This window comes from Meles meles, chromosome 1, assembly GCF_922984935.1.
Source record: "Meles meles chromosome 1, mMelMel3.1 paternal haplotype, whole genome shotgun sequence".
In the NCBI taxonomy this organism is placed as follows: domain Eukaryota; kingdom Metazoa; phylum Chordata; class Mammalia; order Carnivora; family Mustelidae; genus Meles; species Meles meles.
Genome location: NC_060066.1, coordinates 109,107,851 through 109,125,544, shown reverse-complemented (window position 1 = coordinate 109,125,544; position 17,694 = coordinate 109,107,851). Strand labels below are relative to the sequence as shown.

General features: G+C 47.6%; 2 protein-coding genes across 2 annotated transcripts; both read right to left on the bottom strand.

Moving 5' to 3' along the window:
* Positions 1 to 34: 34 nt before the first annotated feature.
* On the bottom strand, positions 35 to 4,111 carry TMOD4 (tropomodulin 4). Its single transcript, XM_046013614.1, has 9 exons — positions 3,989 to 4,111; positions 3,630 to 3,786; positions 3,196 to 3,312; positions 2,546 to 2,635; positions 2,232 to 2,362; positions 2,032 to 2,139; positions 1,494 to 1,637; positions 1,088 to 1,232; positions 35 to 691 (listed from the first exon to the last, which is right to left on the bottom strand). Exons 1-9 carry the CDS (start codon positions 4,109 to 4,111, stop codon positions 669 to 671), a joined length of 1,038 nt encoding a protein of 345 aa, XP_045869570.1. The 3' UTR covers positions 35 to 668.
* A 1,587-nt stretch (positions 4,112 to 5,698) lies between these two features.
* Positions 5,699 to 17,404, bottom strand: VPS72 (vacuolar protein sorting 72 homolog). Its single transcript, XM_045978228.1, has 6 exons — positions 17,218 to 17,404; positions 13,172 to 13,324; positions 12,865 to 12,979; positions 11,938 to 12,114; positions 6,565 to 6,709; positions 5,699 to 6,259 (listed from the first exon to the last, which is right to left on the bottom strand). The coding sequence occupies exons 1-6, from the start codon at positions 17,332 to 17,334 to the stop codon at positions 5,872 to 5,874; spliced, it is 1,095 nt and encodes a 364-aa protein (XP_045834184.1). The 5' UTR covers positions 17,335 to 17,404; the 3' UTR covers positions 5,699 to 5,871.
* Between the last annotated feature and the right edge of the window lie 290 nt (positions 17,405 to 17,694).

The following is a 17,694-nucleotide window of genomic DNA, read 5'->3' as shown; positions in this document are numbered from 1 at the left end:
GCCCAAGGTGGGTCTTGAACTCATGACCCTGAGATCAAGAGTCAGATGCTTAATTGACTAAGCCATCCAGGTGCTCCCCATTTCAGGATTTTAAATCTGCATTCTTAGCCTGGCTAACTCTTCCCTGCAAAGTACATGGCTCCCCATACTTCTAACCCCTCCCCCACCTCCTACCAGTCATGCCAAGCGTCAGCTGCACGCAGCCCAATGCCCTATTAATAAGTCTGTCAGAAGGAGGTCTTTGCCCTTCATGTTGTCTGCCTTCTTCCTCACCTCCACTCAAAGTCCTTTCCTCTTTCAGATCACATGAGGGTTGTGGGTAGGCACCAGGGGGCCTGGCCACATCTGGAAAGAGGGCTGGGGTAGGTACCCTATGAGAGCAGAAGGGACTAACAGCATTGGCAGGGCCATGGGGAACACCAAGGGAGGGAGCTCCCCCACCTCTGCCTAGTAACTTGACCCTTCCTGCCTGCTGATCCCCAGAGTATAAATAATCCCCTGATGAACTGGCAGTAACCCTTGGGGGTTAGCGCCAAGATTCCCACCCCAAAGCCCAAGGAAGGAGGTAGGCAGAGTGGACAGAAGGGCCTTTATTTACAGGAAGGGGAGACATGAGGATTTAGACATTCAGGGCTCCCAGCTCTAGTTGGTAAGGGGAAAAGATAGTGTTATCTCTTTTTTTGCTGGCGACCTGTAAAGGGAGAGAGTAAACACAAGCCTTTGTTCCATCTTCTCCTTCCTGCAAAGATGCTCTTCTTCCCCTTTCCAGTTCCTCGGCCAGACTCATGAAGAGGTAATGTCTTTGGCCAGCAAGCATACCCACCCCCCATTAACAAAGCAAAATAAGCAATGACATGGCAAATAAAAATACCATGCCCACAAACAGGTATGTCTGGATTATTTTCCTCCTTTCTACAGATATAAATTTGGGGCAGGGGACTTTTCTATCTACTTTCAGGTCACTTAGGACTTCTCATGTGATTATTGCTTTGGCAGCACCCCAGGCCATTAGTCACTAAGTCAGCTTTCCAGAGGATCCACTACTTCCTTGCCCTTTCCTCCATAGAACATGTCTGCATTTACTCACGTAGTTCATTGTTCCGGGTCATGGCCTGGGCTGCCCGAGCTCGTGGCCCCTGCTGTGTAAAGTGGTAGCCAAAGCGGACAATGGAGGGACACTGTTCCAGCACGGTGGCCATCTCCATCTCCACTGCATCGCCAGGCCACTGGCGCTAGGGGAGGGAGAGATGAGACCCATCGGCTACACTCTCTGTGTTGTTCATGGCCCCATACCACCAACCCTTTGGGGGGGTCAGAGAAGCTTGTTTCATCCCAGTGAATGATGAGGGGCTGACTTGGCTCCTTTCATAGAGACAATGAAGAAGAGAATTCAGATAAAAGTAGATGAGCTCCTGACCCAGTAGTGGCTGCCCAAGGGAAGAGAGTCAGTGAACATTAGCTGAATGCAAAGACCAGAGGAAGGGAATGCTGACCTGGTTGTCTACACGGAGCTCAGTGAGTGTGGCATTTTCCCGAACTGCCTTCAGCACAGCCATGAGCCCTGTGCTGCTGATGAAGTTGGATTCAATGTTCAAGCTCTGGAGGCTACGATTCTCACGCAACATGTCCGCCACCGCCTGGGGAGGAGGGACTTGGGTTAGGATTAGGGGACAGTTTCACAGGTGACTGAGGAAAGAGAGAACAGGAGCAAGAGGGAACACAGCTCTTTAAGAAGAGGCCTTGAGGAGCTATAGGTGGGGCTAGAGGGAGACGGAAGAGAACGCAGGTAGTAGGGGAAGCACAGAGGTAAGCGTGTGGTGGAGTCGGTGGGCGGGTGAGATGGTTGTGGCTCTCTGAGAAGGTAATCTGAAGATTTCAGAGCAATGAGCCATAGGAGTGAGGGTAGAGTCTCCATCAAGCTACCCTTAGAGAACATGGGAATAGCACTCCCAGCACAACGCCTTCGGACAGCCCTGGTGAGGGTACATGTCATGGTACGGGGGGAGGCCTAGGGATTTCAAGTTGCCTTACATTGGCAATGGGGTCACCACTCCTTGTGGCCACCAGACTGAAGCTCCGGACGTAGGTATTTGTCTTCATTGCCTCACATAACTCTGTTAGCATGGGGATCGGGATGTCCTGTCACAGGAGAAGAGATGGCAGGCTAAGGGACTCATGTATCTGGGACCCACATAGTTAGATGGGAAGAATGGCAGGGGGCGGTCAGATACCTGTATGTTATTGAGGTTCACCTCCTCTAGCTCTTTGTCATTGTTTCGAACACTCTTTAGGATCTCCTCGATGTTTGTGGGATTTGGGGGCTCATCTGGCACTGGTTTGTACTTGTCAGGCTGCACCACACCTGGTGGGTGAGGGCCAGAAGGAAACCCCAACATGTCCCCCACAATCTCCCCCCCATTGGTTCTCTTATTATTCATGTACCATACTCTCTCCATGATCCCCCCTTTTCACCCTTCACTACCTTTCCTCTGACTTTGGGACTGCCTGCCAAAGCCCCGGGTGCCATGCCCCCAGACACACTCACTGCTGATGCCTTCCGTGTTGCAGATCTCTCCGCTGCAGATGGCGTCATAGTATTGCTTGTTGCTCATCAGTGTGTACATGCCCAGAATTGCTGGAGAGAGCAAGTAGAGGGGCCACGGGTTTGTTCCCAGCCCCCCTCCCTCCTCATTCTGAATCGGTTGTAGTTTTAAGACCTGACCTCTTCCACTCTTCCAACGAGGTTCCCACTATCCCTAGGTCCCAGAGTTCCCTTCCATGAACTGCTTAGGGTGGTGGTTTTTAAGACTTTGAGACAGGGCTAAGGGTAGTTCCCTAAAGAATCCCTAGAGGATGAGGGAGAGAAAGATAACAACAGCATTTCACATTCAGGAAAAAAGGGTGTGTGTGTGTGTGTGAGTGTGAGAGAGAGAGACTGACTTCCTCCTGTTTTCAGCTGGGGTAGTCCACTTTTATCTGCCTTAAAATCCCTGTAAAATTGCCTTTGAGATGTGAACTATGAAATTAAAAAATGAACGAGTGAATATATAAACCAAAAAAAATTTTTAAACCACGACCTGAGGCTTTCTCTAACATCTGTGTCCTATTCAGGGCCTTCCTCAGTAGTCCCATGCCCTGGGTGGAAACCCCTGGCCCTGGTGTCCCCGCCCTCCTCAACTTCCCACAGCAGCCCACCTGCAATATCACACATTTCAGCATCTGTGGCATTGGCCAGTGCCTCTTCCAGTTCAGGCTCCAGGGTGATCTGCTCCTGTGCAGGAATTTCTCTCTTGGGCTGAATATAGGGTTTCCCTGATGGGGAGATGAAGGACGGTTCAGGTAGAGGTCATTCCTCCTAAGATCCCGGTCTCCAGCTTCCTTTCCTTCTCCAGGAGGTGGAGGTCTGGGTCATTAGAGGCCACTGTAAAGCCTGAGTCCTCTATCAGCTCAGGACTCCTGGGTCCCCTGATCTCTTCTAAAAGTTGAAGAGTGAAAGATGGCATGTAGATTTCAGGGTGGCCAAGTCCCTGGGCAGCTAGAAGCTGGAAGGTGAGAGGGAAGCTGGAGAGGGTACACTTGAGAGACACCCATTTGGATTTGGGTAGGCATGGTTGTTAGGGTCTCCATACCTTTCTTCTCGCCTGTGAAGGGCACCAAGTCATCACGCTCTTTGACCTCTAGTGCCTGCTGCTCCAGGTACTGCAAAAGGGCATCCCGGTCCAGGGGCCCTGTTGGACTCTTCTTTGTCTGGTCACGTTGTCTTAGTCCAGCTGGCAGGAGCATGTTCTTAGGGATGAGTTTTGGGGAGCAAGTAAGACCTCTGATCTGGAGCACCTCCAGGGCTCCCTAAAACATCTATAGACACCTTTTCGCTGGCCCCCTGGGGACTCCAAGCCCTGTAGGCAACCCTGACCTTAGCCACCCAGGACCCCTCACCCTTCCCAAATGCCTGGAGACTGCTCCTGGTCGCCTGTGCTGGGGACCCTACCTCGGGGTCCATCTCCTGTAGTTCGCAATCCAGCTGCTCTAGCTCCTCAGGGCTCAAGGTCCTTAGGATTTCATCTTCATCTATGTCTCTGTATTTCTCCAGTTCCTTCTGATACGATGACATGATGGCCCCCACCCCCTCCCCACTGTGTGGCACTCACGGAGCCTGGGGAACACGGGGAAAGTGATTGGATAACGGAAAAATGTACACAGACACAGCAGGACATAACCAGCCGGGGGTAGAACAATGAACTAGATGCCTTGGAAGTTAGATATCTAGTCGGACATGGGAAGACGAGGAAAGGTTAGGTTGTGTAGTTAGAACCAGAGCTTGCTTCTTCCTTCTTCCCCAGCTTCAGTCACTCTGGATGGGGATCCCAGGCATCCAAGCTGGATTTATCTGCCCATTGTATGACAGAGAAATCCTGGCAGCACCCTCCCCTATAACCTCACCCGTTGGTGCCTCTTGCCCAAGCACAGCTGCCAGGGCCCCTGCCAACACAGCTGGCCCCATGCCCAGTTCCTATTGAGAGGAAGGGTGGCATACAGAGAACTTCAGGGAAATTCCTCCTCTCTTCCTCATAATCCAGCCTTTTCCCTAAACTGGTTTAAGAAAGCAAGGTGGGGGAGTTGGGAGTAAAAGAGACAGTTCTCTTCCTCTACCCTAATTTCCTCTTTTATTGTGGGGGAATCACAATTTCACTTTCTATGTTTGCTAAAACTCTAAATCCCAAGGGAAAGCAAGGGCTCAGAAGAGCTGGGGGACTTCCAGGTTGGGGGAAGGGTGGTACGGTCTCAGAAGGGACCGAGTCCCTACAATTTGTCCCTGGCTTTGGACGGGAAGGTGACACCAGACCAATGGGTGGGAAATGCATTCTAAATGCGATAAAGTTTTTCTAAAAACAGTGGGAAGATTAAACTCGCAGTCTTTTACATTAGGGAAAATACACACAAGCTACGCATGCACACCATGCCAAATATGAAAGATCAGAAAGTGTGTGAGATACTTGCATTGACAATGTAAACTACTGTTAAGAGATAGGACGGACGGTGGCAGAAACATATGCTGAGAGACAGAGACACACTCCGTATCATTCCCAATAGGAGACACCCCTCTCCTCCCATCTCCCGCCAGGCTCTGATCCATAAGCCCCCTGCCTTCCCCACCTACCAGTCCTGGTGGCCACCTCCCTTCTCACCTCCCCTTCTGTCGGTGCTACTGGAGCACTGTCCCAGCAGTGGGAGGAGTCCGGTGCCGGGGAAGAGGGTGGGGGAACAGTGAGCTCAGCATTTTATTATTTTAGCTCTGGCCAGGTGGGGGGTAGTGGGAGATCACATATACACAGCCCCCATACCCTGCCTGGCCCTGAGAGCCTCTAGTGGCCACCAACAGCCATGGCACTTCCTTCCCCTCCTGCATAGCAGCGTCAGTGGGAGCAACTGTTTAGGAGAATCACCCAGTTCCTACTTATTTGGTGCCTTGCTATATTCAAAGCAGTGACTACAAGGTGATATAAAGGTAAGTATAAGAATTTTGTTTGGATGTCTAATTTAAAGGTGTTTATAATCCAGCTGCAGGAATGAATACTTAGAATTTTAAAAAGGAATCTCATGATCAACTCTATTAAATAAAATGAAGACCCTTATATACTCAGACATTCACAAAGACTTCTTGCTCCCAACTCTAGATCAGACACCAGACAAAGGGGATCCTTCTTTTTTATTAGATTAAAAAACACAAAACCAGCAGGAACTGGGGGGAAAGAAATATAGAAAAGGGCTGGGCAAAGCTCAGAGCTGACAAAGGGGAGAAGTAGGGAGACAAGGGGAAATGTGAAGAGCCCCAAGTCAGGGCAGGAGAGGGGTTTCCAAGGACTGAACATCTTATTTGATGACAATTTTCTGGCGCAAGGCTCGGGGCCCAGAACCAGGGAGGGGCTCAGGAGGTGGTGGGCCAGGGCCCAGCGCTGAAGCAGTGGGTGGCAGTCCATGAGCAGTGATGTACTTCTTGTAGGCCTCACGGATGATCTTGAAGGCTCGAGCAGTGGCATAAGGGATGTCTGTGACAGGGTCCCGGTACAGGGCTGGCCGATGGGTGACAGGGCAGACCTCCCGAACAGGGACCTTTGGGGGCCGCCCTTGGGGAAACCATTCCTCAAATGTTGCATCATCGCTAAAAGTGATGAAGGTACGGGAGCAGCGAGCTGGAGGGACGACGGGACCAGTGCCCGCACGGGGTGTCAGCGCAGAGGCTGTGGGAGTAGGATCCAGTCTAAGGGGAGAGACAGAAACACAAAAACTTCTGAGGAGAAAAAACAACAGATAAAGAGAGATCAGACAGGCAAGGAAAGAGATGAAGGAGACAGAGCGATGGGAATGTTCTAAGAGAATCAAAGTGACAGATGGGGAAAAGCAAGCTGGCTGAATGAAAAACGAGAGAATGAGGTGAGGCTAAAAGAAACATGGAGCTGAGGGAAAAGGACTCTGAAAGAAATCGCGTGTTGGAGAGAGCTGCGTGAGGAGAGCTGAGGAGGGCAGGAGAAGGCTCTCTCCCCTTCTTCCTTGTGACACACTCACCCTTCCACATCCACATTTTCCTCTTTAGGGCCTGGCTCCCCAACAAGCGGCACTGTCACCGAATGATAGGTGATTATGGGCCCCGGGCACTTCCGCTTCTTGTGCACCTGCTTCTTTTTGTCAGCCTCGAGCCTCTCGTATGTCTCTTCAGGGTCAAAGGAAGGAATGAGGGGAAGGTGAGTTCCCCCTGTGCCCACAGCCACTTCTGTCCCACAGTCTTTTGATGACCTTCCTGGCTGTCCAGTCTCTGCCTAAGCCATTCATGCAAATTCTGAGGCCCCCTCGTACCTCGACTTCTGACGTTTTCTGCTTGCCCCCGATATCCTCTCTGCCCATTTCTCCTGTCCACTTGGTTCCTCATGCACTCAGAAGAGTGGGACTTTAGAACTAGAAGAGACCCTTGGATAAGGAGCCTGCTGTTTCCCTCTGTATCCCTCCACAGCTGCCCTGTCCACTTGCTTCCAGCAAGAGCAGCTCGCTGCGTCTTCAGGCATTGTTGGTCATTACAGAATTCCTTCCTATTTTAAGCTGAAATATGATGCCTGATGACACTGTTTTATCTTTTTGGGCTATCAAGAATACAGGTCTGGTCTGTCTTCCATATGACAGTCCTTTACACAGTTGAAGTTATTGTCCATGTCTATCCAGGCTGTCTATCGATGCCCATTTCATCGAGCCATTCCTCGTACAAAATGGTTTTGAGATACACTCTCAGAAGCTATAAGCTGGGCAGTGTTTTGTGTGATCTGTTTTGTATTGTATTTTTTTATTTTATTAAGATTTATTTTGGGGGGGGGGGGCGCCTGGGTGGCTCAGTGGGTTAAAGCCTCTGCCTTCAGCTCAGGTCATGATCTCAGGGTCCTGGGATCGAGCCCCACATCGGGCTCTCTGCTCCACAGGGAGCCTGCTTCCTCCTCTCGCTCTCTGCCTGCCTCTCTGCCTAGTTGTGATTTCTCTCTGTCAAATAAATAAAATATTTAAAAAAAAAAAAAGATTTATTTTGGGGAGGGGAGAGAGTGTGTGAGCACATGGTGGGATGGGGAGAGGGAGAATCCTCAAGCAGATTCCCTGCTGCTAGAGCCTGATGTGGAGCCCAATCCTAGGACCCTGAGATCATGACCTCAGCTGAAATCAGGAGCTGGATATTTAACTGACTGAGCCACGCAGACGCCCTAAGGAAATTACATTTAAACACAGAGATTTCGGAGCACCTGGGTGGCTCAGTTGTTTAGCATCTGCCTTTGGCTCAGGTCATGATCCCCGAGACCTGGGATCAAGCCTGGCATCGGGCTTCCTGTTAATGGGAAGCCTGCTTCTCCCTCTCCCACTCCTCCTACTTGTGTTACCTCTTTGCTTTGTCTCTCTCTGTCAAATAAATAAGTAAATAAAATCTTAAAAAATACATAAACACAGAGATTTCTGGTTCCTCTTAAAAAAGCAAGAAAATCTGGCAACCCTGCATTTGCACTGTCATGTGGCAACAACGAGCTGAGCGGAATAACTGCCTCTCCTTCCGAGCACTCTTCTAATTACCACAGTCACCCGGCGGACTCGTGACACTGCACTACGGCAGTTTGTGGTTCATATACACGTCTCCTCCTCAAGGACAATGACTGTGACTCATACTACCTACATATTCCCAGGGCTGGGCAGTGTTCCGCACATTACAGCACTCAACAAGTATTTGTTAATGCTCAGTGGTCAGAAATATTCCTGTCCCTTTCCACTGAACTCCAAATTTCTGTTTCTTAAATGTGGGTACAATCCTCTAGATAAAGTCGGGCCAGAAAAGTGTGCTCTGGGAACCCCACCAATGATTTAGCCTCTTTTGTACATGGAATTGGGAAGGTAATATTGCTTTCTTTCCCTTCAGCCAACCTTCCAACCCTTTTCCTTTCAAACACTTCCCTGTACCTTCGAGAAATCCTCCATAATCAACCAATGCATCTCTGTCCTCCAGTTCCTCCCTCAGCATGCCCTCGGCAACTTGTCTTCCCAGAAGCCCGTCACCCTGTCAGGCCCTGCTCTGCCTACAGCCCTCTGGCAGAGGCTGCTCATCCTGCCACATCCCAATCAGGGCGTGTCTGTGTCCTGCTGAGCACACTTTGCGCTTTACACCACAGCTCCTCTACCCATCTGCAGACCCACCTCCCCACTGACACAGATGCCACTGGGTTAGATCACCTCTCCTTCCTGTCATGCTCCCTCTCTCCCTCACTGAAGACTTCGGCAATCCTTTCTACTCTTCCTCTCCACCCAACTCCTGTCATCCTATGTCATGCCAGTGACTTCAAACGTGCACACACGGGTAACCCCTTCAACCTCCCATCCCCACAGTTTCTTTACCAATCTCATCTCTCAAAAATCTTCCTGTCTAAGACACCTGAGTTATTCCATTCTGCTCCAGCTACAGCCCATACTTCATTACTGCCTACAACTGCCCCAGCTCTGAAATACTGCAATCACACATCCCAGGCTCTGGCCCCAACATCCTTCCCTTTGGGTCTGTTTGCTCCCCACTCTAGATACCTCTGTTCTTCTTCCCATACACAGACCTCTCCACATTCTCTCTCCCTAGCGGCCCCTTCCAGGCTTCACTTTCCTTTGTAAATCAAGGTTAGGTTCCTCAGTCTATCATTTTTGTCACTCTTATCAATCAAAACTCCATGGCCCAGACCTGGATTGCTGAGTGCTCCTGGGGAAGTATTACACAACAGGGTAGACTATGAACGCATGTTCCCAAAATTCAACAGACTCCCCCAACATCAGCAGAATATTCTATCTCAAAATTTCAAAACTCTTCACTCTCCCCTCAAGCTTTCAACCCTATGCCCAACACCTGACAGGTGATAGTGCCTAAAAAACATCAGATGAGAACCACTCCAATGTTCTGCTATCGGTTACTAACCTCCAACTATAAGCCATCCTCCCTCCCTCCCTCTTAACTTAAGCTAATTCCTTCACCTGTGCTCTAGCTACCCCTTCTCCAAAAACCCGCACTATTAACTATCCTTTCTTTCTTCTCTATCATTATACGCAGGCGCTTCTCATAAAAGACTGAGTTCCTCCGATCTTTGAGTAAAACAAAGAAAACTCTACATTGACCCTAGACCCTACAGCTTTTATTCCTTCTTCCATCCTTCACAGCCAAACTTTTTAAGCCTGCTTCAAAATGGTGTGGTTCTCAAAAAGCGCTCTTTAAGGTCACCTCTGACCTCTTTGTCACCAAAACAAATGGACACTTCTCCATTCTCCTTTTGGGTGGCATCTCTGCAGCATTCAGAAGAGACTCTCTCTCAAACATTCTCCTTGCTTGGCATTCTTTTTTTTTTTTTTTTTAAGGATTTTATTTATTTATTTGACAGAAGTCACAAGTAGGCAGAGAGACAGGCAGAGAGAGAGAGAGGAGGAAGCAGGCTCCCCACTGAGCAGAGAGCCCGACGCAGGACTCGATGCCAGGACCCTGAGATCACGACCCTGAGATCACGACCTGAGCCGAAGGCAGAGGCTTAACCCACTGAGCCACCCAGGCGCTCCTTTGCTTGGCATTCTTAAGGCAATTCTCCTGGAGTTCTCTAACTCTCTGGCCACTGCTAAGCTCCTCTTTGATGAGCCCATTACATTCTAGTGTCTGCAGGATTCCCTTTGGCCTCTGTCTTCTCTTCCTCATGCTTTCTCCCTGGCTGATCTGACCACTCCAACATCAACAGTGCTATCTATACTCAACACACTTTCAAATTTGTTTCCAGCGCAGATCTTTTGTCCAAACCCGGGTGTATACACTGAACTAAACTTTCAGCACTGCATGGAACTGTTCCCAGACTCCTCAAATTCAACATGTTCATGACTTCTGCCAAACAAGCTTCTGCAAGGTCTCCCGTGTCAGTTACTGATGTAAGAACGCTGGGAGTTACCCTCTCTACAGTGGTCCAAACCAACCAATGTGGTCAAAGATGTGGACTCTAATTACAGTGACATCAAGGTCAACTCACTGTTTGTGATGGTTCTAAATCATTTCTGTTTTGAGGGACAGCTACTGCTTGAAAGCACTGAATTACCATTATACAGGTAAAGATTAAATATCCAATTTTAAAGTCAGTATAATGAAACAGTCATGAAAATATATCCTGAAGATATTGGAAGTGAAGTAAACCTTTTCTCAATCATTGTGTTCTTTTGGAGTTATCTAAATTTGAGAAATATAAAAGTGGAATGGATTGGGTCTCAGATATTCTGTGTAAAGAATCTTCCACTCCCATCTGGGCTATAAACATTCAGCTATACATTCTTGCTCACATAAGAGAAAGATTCAGAGAAAGAAAGACTGGGGTGGGGGGCAGCATAGAGAAAGAAAAAGAACAGATTAAATACTATAGCTGATTCTGTGTTATTTCACCCAATGAAAGTATGCCCCACACTGAGCATTTGATGGGATGTGTACAATCTGCTATTCCCTCATGTACTCTCATGATTTAAGACTCCCAACACCCTATAAAGAAATGTGTGTTCTGGAGCACCTGGGTGGCTCAGTCAGTTAAGCATCCAACCCCAATTTCAGCTCAGGTCTTTATCTCAGGGTTGTGAGATTCTCTCTCTCCCTTTTCCTTTGCCCACCCTACTGCAACCCTCCCCCAGCATTCTCACTCTTAAAAAAAAAAAAAAAAAAAAAAAAAAGAAGTATGTTTTGTACAGTCTATTATTGTACACAATTGTGTACTCAGCATATAAACTGAAGAGATTTTAAAGAATTTTTTCTTTAAAATAGTTCATCTTGGGGCACCTTGTTGGCTCGGTGGGTTAAAGACTCTGCCGCCTTTGGCTCAGGTCATGATCCCAGGGTCCTGGGATCGAGCCTCGCATCGGGCTCTCTGCTTGGCAGGGAGCCTGCTTCCTCCTCTCTCTCTGCCTGCCTTTCTGCCTACTTGTGAACTCTCTGTCAAATAAATAAATAAAATCTTAAAAATAAATAAATAAATAAATAAATAAATAAAATAGTTAATCAGAACTAATTCTGGAAAATTTCTAATTTTCATGATTATCATTAAAGTAGGTATTATCACCCCACTTTGTAAACCAGAACTGCAAGATACAAGTAGGTTAAGTAATCTGCTGGCAATCTTATAGCAAGTGAACAGCACAACTAGGATTTGAACTCGGTTCTATGCAATTCTTCTTTTATACAATACACTTCCTCTTCCCTGTAACTTGTACTTTAGAGCTCTGCTAACTGCCTTGTTTCTTGCTCCTCATCCCTCACTCTGCATTTCCTTTGATTCCCTCGTTCTGAATCTCCATCTCCCCGGCTGCTCAGGTCCTCCAGTCTCTATTTTTCTCATGCTCCTCAGCCCTCTGTTCTCAAAACCACAGACTGACCCAGTGAACGTAAGTTGAGCTCCTCTGTGATCTTGGCCTCTCTGAGCAGCTCTTCCTGGGTTAGTGGCCGCTCACAGTGGGGCCCCTTTCGCCGCCGTGACTGGCCCTGCCTCTCTTGTACCCGAAGGAATGTCTGTCGCGTATGCTCAGCTGTAGACTGACGCATAGACTTCCGACCTGGGAAAGAAGAGAGGAAGAAATCTTTGAATTCATGTCCACCTCTTTTATTTATTTTCAAAATTTTAAAACTTGTTTGGAAATCATTTCAAACTTATAAAAAGGTTGCAAGAAGAGTCCACAGAATACCTATGTATCCCTTACCAGATCAATTCCTGTGAACCTTTTGCCCCATTTGCATTGCATATGTTTTCCCAAATGATCTGAGGGTTAAGCTGCACACATCTTAGCTCTTGACCTTAAATACTTCAGTGTATATTTCCCAAGAATAAGGGTTTTCCAGGTACCTGGGTGGCTCAGTCCATTAAGCAGCTTCCTTCAGCTCAGGTCACGATCCCACATCAGGCTCCCTGCTCAGCAGCAGGCAGCCTGTTTCTCCCTCTATCCCCACCCCAAGGGCGCTCTTTCTCTCTCAAATAAATAAAATCTTAAAAAAAAAAAAAAAAAAAAAGAATAGGATGCCTGGGTGACTCGGTTGGGCAGCTGCCTTTGGCTGAGGTCATGATCATGGAGTCCCAGGATCGAGTCCTACATCAGGCTCCCTGCTTAGTGAGGCGTCTGCTTCTCCCTCTGACCTCTCCCCTCTCATGCTCTCTCAAATAAATGAATAAAATCTTTACCAAAAAAAAAAAGAATAAGGGTTTTTCTTATATAGCCATAGTAGTTGTCAGCTTTGGTAAACTTAACACTGATACAATACTTTATTATTATGTTCCAATTTTGTCAATTGACTCAAACATCTGCACTCACTGTCAGAGCCATCATCCTGTAGTTCTAGTGGCAGCAGTGCCTTCTCTTCTCGGGCCTTCTGAGAGCTACCAGCTGGAGTGCTGACCTTTCGAGGCCTCAAGCTCTTGAGAGGCTCCTGGGGAGAGACTGGAATCAGATACCAGGGAACAAAAGTGACAAGGAGAAAGATGAGGATCTTAAGAAAAAACTAGCACTGCAGGAAGTTGGACTGTTGGGGGTGGGGGAGCAGAGTACTGGGACCTCATGAAGGGCACAACAGAAATGATGAAATTATGGAAGTATAAGAAAACCAGGATACCCCCAGCACCTTATATGCTTTGGTGACTACTCGGCGCTTCCTTCTTGGCTCTTCTGCTTCTCCATCACTGGATGGTTCATCTCCTTCATCAATGTCAAAGTCAGAGTCCACCTCATCCTCTGTGTCTGACTGGTCCCCTTGATACTCATCATCACCTGATTCCTGAGGACATAGGGAGATGAGGTTCTCACTGTCACTGAGTCATCAGTGCCCCTCCAGAAACAGAATCTCTTTGCTTTCTTGATGTAAGAGTTGCTCCACTCTCCTTCCCAACCCAGCCCTTCAATTTCTTCAGGCAAGAAGCCTTCCAAGCTGATGGCCTTTGGCACCAGCACCAACCACCCCTTCCAGCATTAATCAACTGCTCTTTACTTGTTGCACACTGTGTTAAATGCTGGGATACAAAGGATATGGTTTGATCTCTACCTTCGGGGTCTCACAGTCTGGCAGAAGACAGGACTTAGTGTAAAAGGAAGTTTGAATACAAAGCAACTATAAAGTATCAAACGGTACTAAACAGTACTAAAATGTTACAGGAGGGACACCTGGGTGGCTCAGTTGGTTAAGTGGCCAACTCCTGATTTCAGCTCAGGTCATGCCCAGCGTCCCGAGACTGAGACATGTTGGGCTCCGTGCTCAGCTCAGCAGGGAGTGCGCTCGAAGATTCTCTCCTCTCCCTCTGCCCCTGCTCTCTCTCAAATAAATAAATAAATAAATCTTTTTAAAAGAAGTACAGGAGCTCAGAGGAAGGCACACTTCCCATAGACTGGTTGTCTGGGAAGGTCTAAACTTTACACTTTATTCCTTTAGAGCAGGGATTGGCAAACTTTTACTGTGAAGGGCCAGAACAGATAGTGGGCCACATTTGACCAGCAGGTCAGGGTTTGCTGAGCCCTGCTTTAGACTCTAAAGAACAAAGAGGACTTAAGTTGTGGTTTAAAATACTGGTAGGGATGCCTGGGTGGCTTAGTCGGTTAAGCCACTGCCTTCGGCTCAGTTCATGATCCCAGGGTCCTGGGATGAGTCCCACCATCGGTCTCCTTGCTCAGTGGGGAGCCTGCTCCCACCTCCCCCTCTGCCTGCCTCTCTGCCTACTTGTGATCTCTCTGTCAAATAAATAAATAAAATCTTTAAAAGTAAATAAATAAAACAAAATATTGGTTGTGTTCAGACAGCCAAGAGGGCAGAGGTATCATGGGTAGATAGAACAACAAGAACAAAGATGCAGAAGCAGGAATGTATATACCTTGTTTATGGAATAAAGATTTAGAACTAAGTAAAACAGGTTTATCTTGGTAAAGAAATCTTCCTAGCTGACTACCTTTGATTCTAGCACAGCCCTCTTCAACATTAACTAACTGCCCTATGCTAGAAGACTTGAAAAGACGGCATTCGGTCAACAGAGAAACTTATATATCAGGCTAATAAACTCATGACTTATATAATTTATAAGCAAGTGATTCTCAATCCTCTCCCTCTCCTTATTTGTCCCATTACTGATAATCATTGCTGACATAAACTTACTGAGAAATAGATCTCATTCCTCAGGTTGTGTTGGAACAGAAAAATTATTGGGTACTAGTATTCCGTATAATGGGGAGCCAATGAAGATTTGGGGAAATAGAAAAATTGTACACAAGGGGTGTTTCAGAAAGCTATGGAGGTGTTTAGCTGAGTGGAGTAGAGAACATGGAGTATAGCCTAGAATTGAGGGGCTACAGGTCAGAGCTAAAATGGCAGTCACATCGAAAAGTAAAGGGAAAAACACAGTTGGGGGCAGAGGAGTCAACTGGGCAGGGTGGCACCTCAAACATGTGTTTCTCTCTTCAATCAATGATGTAGACCAACAAGCTAATCTTGGTACACATGCTGCCAAAGCAAGCAAATAGCACAGACAGTTGACACTCCAAGCTAGCCAGAGTTCAATCTTGCACAGATGACCATCATTTCCTCCCAACTGATGTTTGTGGAAGACAGCCTGGGAACACATTAATCCCCTAGCTCTAAGTATTAAGTCATCTCACCAGAGAAGAGTACTAGTTCAACCACATGGTAGCTTAATGTCCAATCAAAATGCTTTCACTAAGTTATGGATTTACTACCATTACTTTGGCTTTTATCAAGGGTCATTAATAGGCATGACTAGATAAGAGAATGTTTCTACATTATCTACTGAACTCCTGTTACTTTATATATCTAATACAAGGATGCATTTTTTCCTGGGATTTAATGCTGAGTAAGTTTTTCTCTCTTAAAGAATGTATATGCCTCTTTCTTACTGAAAAAAGAAATTCAGGGCTTGGCTGCCAGGAAGCTCACAGCTAAATTTAATATCAATTGCTATTACCAGTTTAGCAGAGGCTCCTGGTACAATTACTTCTGATCTGTCTCTATTTTTACTGTTCCTACTTTTTGTTTGTATGGTAAGCCTCCTTTAATCCCTTTTGGAAGCATGAACGGTACATATTAAATAACGACTCATAAAATGACAGGAATAGGAAAATGGCCTTTGGGGGAGGGATGAGAACATTCTATTTTAAACTATAGTTGGTCAGGGCTGTGTAAGTAATGACTCCCAGTCATCAAGTCCTGTGGATTCAATTTCCTTAATTTGTCTTGTAACCTACTGCCCATGTTTCCCTACTCCCACTACCTCCTTCAAACCATTCTCCTCATTAAAGAGTGAGCTTTCTAAAGTACATATTTGATCATGGTACTTTGATGAATGGATGGAGAGTAAACTCTTTAACATGGTTCACAAGGCCCAACATGGTCTGGCCTTTGCCTACTCCCTCCAGCCTTAACAACCTTTATTCTCCTATAAGGTTTGGAGAATGAAAGTAGGCATGCATGTAGCAGACCAAGACTCCGTACCTTTACACATTCTGCCCCAACCCATTGGTGGGTTAACCTTTCTCCTTACCCTGCTCCCAGCCAAGGCTTACTTTTCATACTGTAGTGAGTTTAAACACCATGTCCCCCAGGGATGCCAATCCTGACCAATAACTCGGGCTCCCACATGTTACCACAGCATCCCTACACTTATCTTACTCTTTATCACACAATATTTCAACTGTTAATCCAACTGGTTGCCCCACTGGGGTCAGGAATACAAAGAACAAAGTGGTGTTTTCAATACTCTCTGCTTCCCCAGAACTTAAAACAGTGGTTGGCTTGCCCTAGCTTCTCAAAAGGTATTTTAAGAATGGACAGTTTCGGGATGCCTGGGTGGCTCAGTCTGTTAAGCAGCTGCCTTCGGCTCAGGTCATGGTGCCAGTGTCCTGGAATCCAGTCCCACATCGGGGTCCCTGCTCCGCGGCGACCCTGCTTCTCCCTCTGCCTCTGCCTGCCACTCCGCCTGCCTGTACTCTGTCTCTCTGACAAATAAATATAAAATCTTAAAAAAAAAAAAAAAAAAAAAGGACAGATTCAATCAGTACCAGGACCAATCCAATCCAGAGAATTGACGTATACTGTTGAAGAAAACGACCATTTCTAAACTTACAGAGCTTACAACCTAATAGAAAAGTATAAACAAGTAGACAAACCAAATCTAATTACAATTTGAGCTATATTCTAGGAAGAAGCAGTCAAGGAAAGGTTAGTTAACTAAGGAGCATTTACATTAAGAGTTGAAAGCCGAAAAAAGAGCAGACTAAGCCCCTCTATCTTTTGAAGAGACTCCTTTCTGTACTTCAGGGGGACAGCTAGCTAGGCAGTGGGCCAACAAGTATATACCGCGTGACTACGACGAGCTCGCGCACGTTGTTAGACGTCGGAAGTGCGGTGAAACATGCAACTAGAGAAGTACACAATTGGTTTCTTCCATATTCTGGGGAGCCTCCGGAGAGCCCCTCCATCCCTGATCCCGCCAAACCCATCCAGGACTCTCCTCTCCAAGGCTCCATTTCATCCCCCGGCGACTCTCCCACCCGGTCTCCAGTACCAGCTCCCAGGGCTCCTCTACATTCCCCGCCCCCTTCTTTGTCCGAGGTTTCTCCGTTCAGGACTCCTTTTAGCTTCCTCCCCTCCCTCTTCCTGAGCCCGGCTCTTGCCTCCGTGAAACCCCCATAAGTCGTCTGGTAGAACTCATCTTCCTCCTCTGCTTCCAGGAGCCCAGAAAGCCGGTTCCCCGCAGTCTTCCGGGGGGCCCGGCCCCCAGCCAAACTCATCCTGCCTACCGAGACTGCGCCGCTACCAGCGGCCCCTCACCCAGTGCGGCTTTCGGAGCTCGGCGCTCGACACCACTACCTGCGGATGGCAGGCGGCGGCGGAAGCCTCTAGTCTACAGGCAGAAGTAGCAGAGCGTCGAGAGGCTTCTGGCGTCCGCCAAGCCCTCTTCACTCTGCAGCCCCGCCCGCTGGGGACGCGGAGACCACCCCAAACTCCCTGCCCTACCTCGCGCGGATCTGAACTGTGGAACGACTTGGTGTCACCAGGAGCCTTAGTACCCTAAGTCCAGAATTGGGGAGTCAACAAATTTTCACTTAGAAGAGGTCAGACCCCCCTCTGCTCCAGTCCGTTTTCTATTC

Coding starts and splice junctions, on each gene's coding strand:
- TMOD4 (XM_046013614.1), bottom strand. CDS start 4,111: ATGTCATCGTATCAGAAGGAACTGGAGAAATACAGAGACATAGATGAA. Junction 2,636..3,195: donor TGAAATGTGTGATATTGCAG/GTGGGCTGCTGT, acceptor TGCTCTCTCCAG/CAATTCTGGGCATGTACACA. Junction 1,638..2,031: donor GTGGTGACCCCATTGCCAAT/GTAAGGCAACTT, acceptor CCTCCTCCCCAG/GCGGTGGCGGACATGTTGCG.
- VPS72 (XM_045978228.1), bottom strand. CDS start 17,334: ATGAGTTTGGCTGGGGGCCGGGCCCCCCGGAAGACTGCGGGGAACCGG. Junction 12,980..13,171: donor TAGTCACCAAAGCATATAAG/GTGCTGGGGGTA, acceptor GTCTCTCCCCAG/GAGCCTCTCAAGAGCTTGAG. Junction 6,710..11,937: donor GCTCAACTTACGTTCACTGG/GTCAGTCTGTGG, acceptor TTGACCCTGAAG/AGACATACGAGAGGCTCGAG.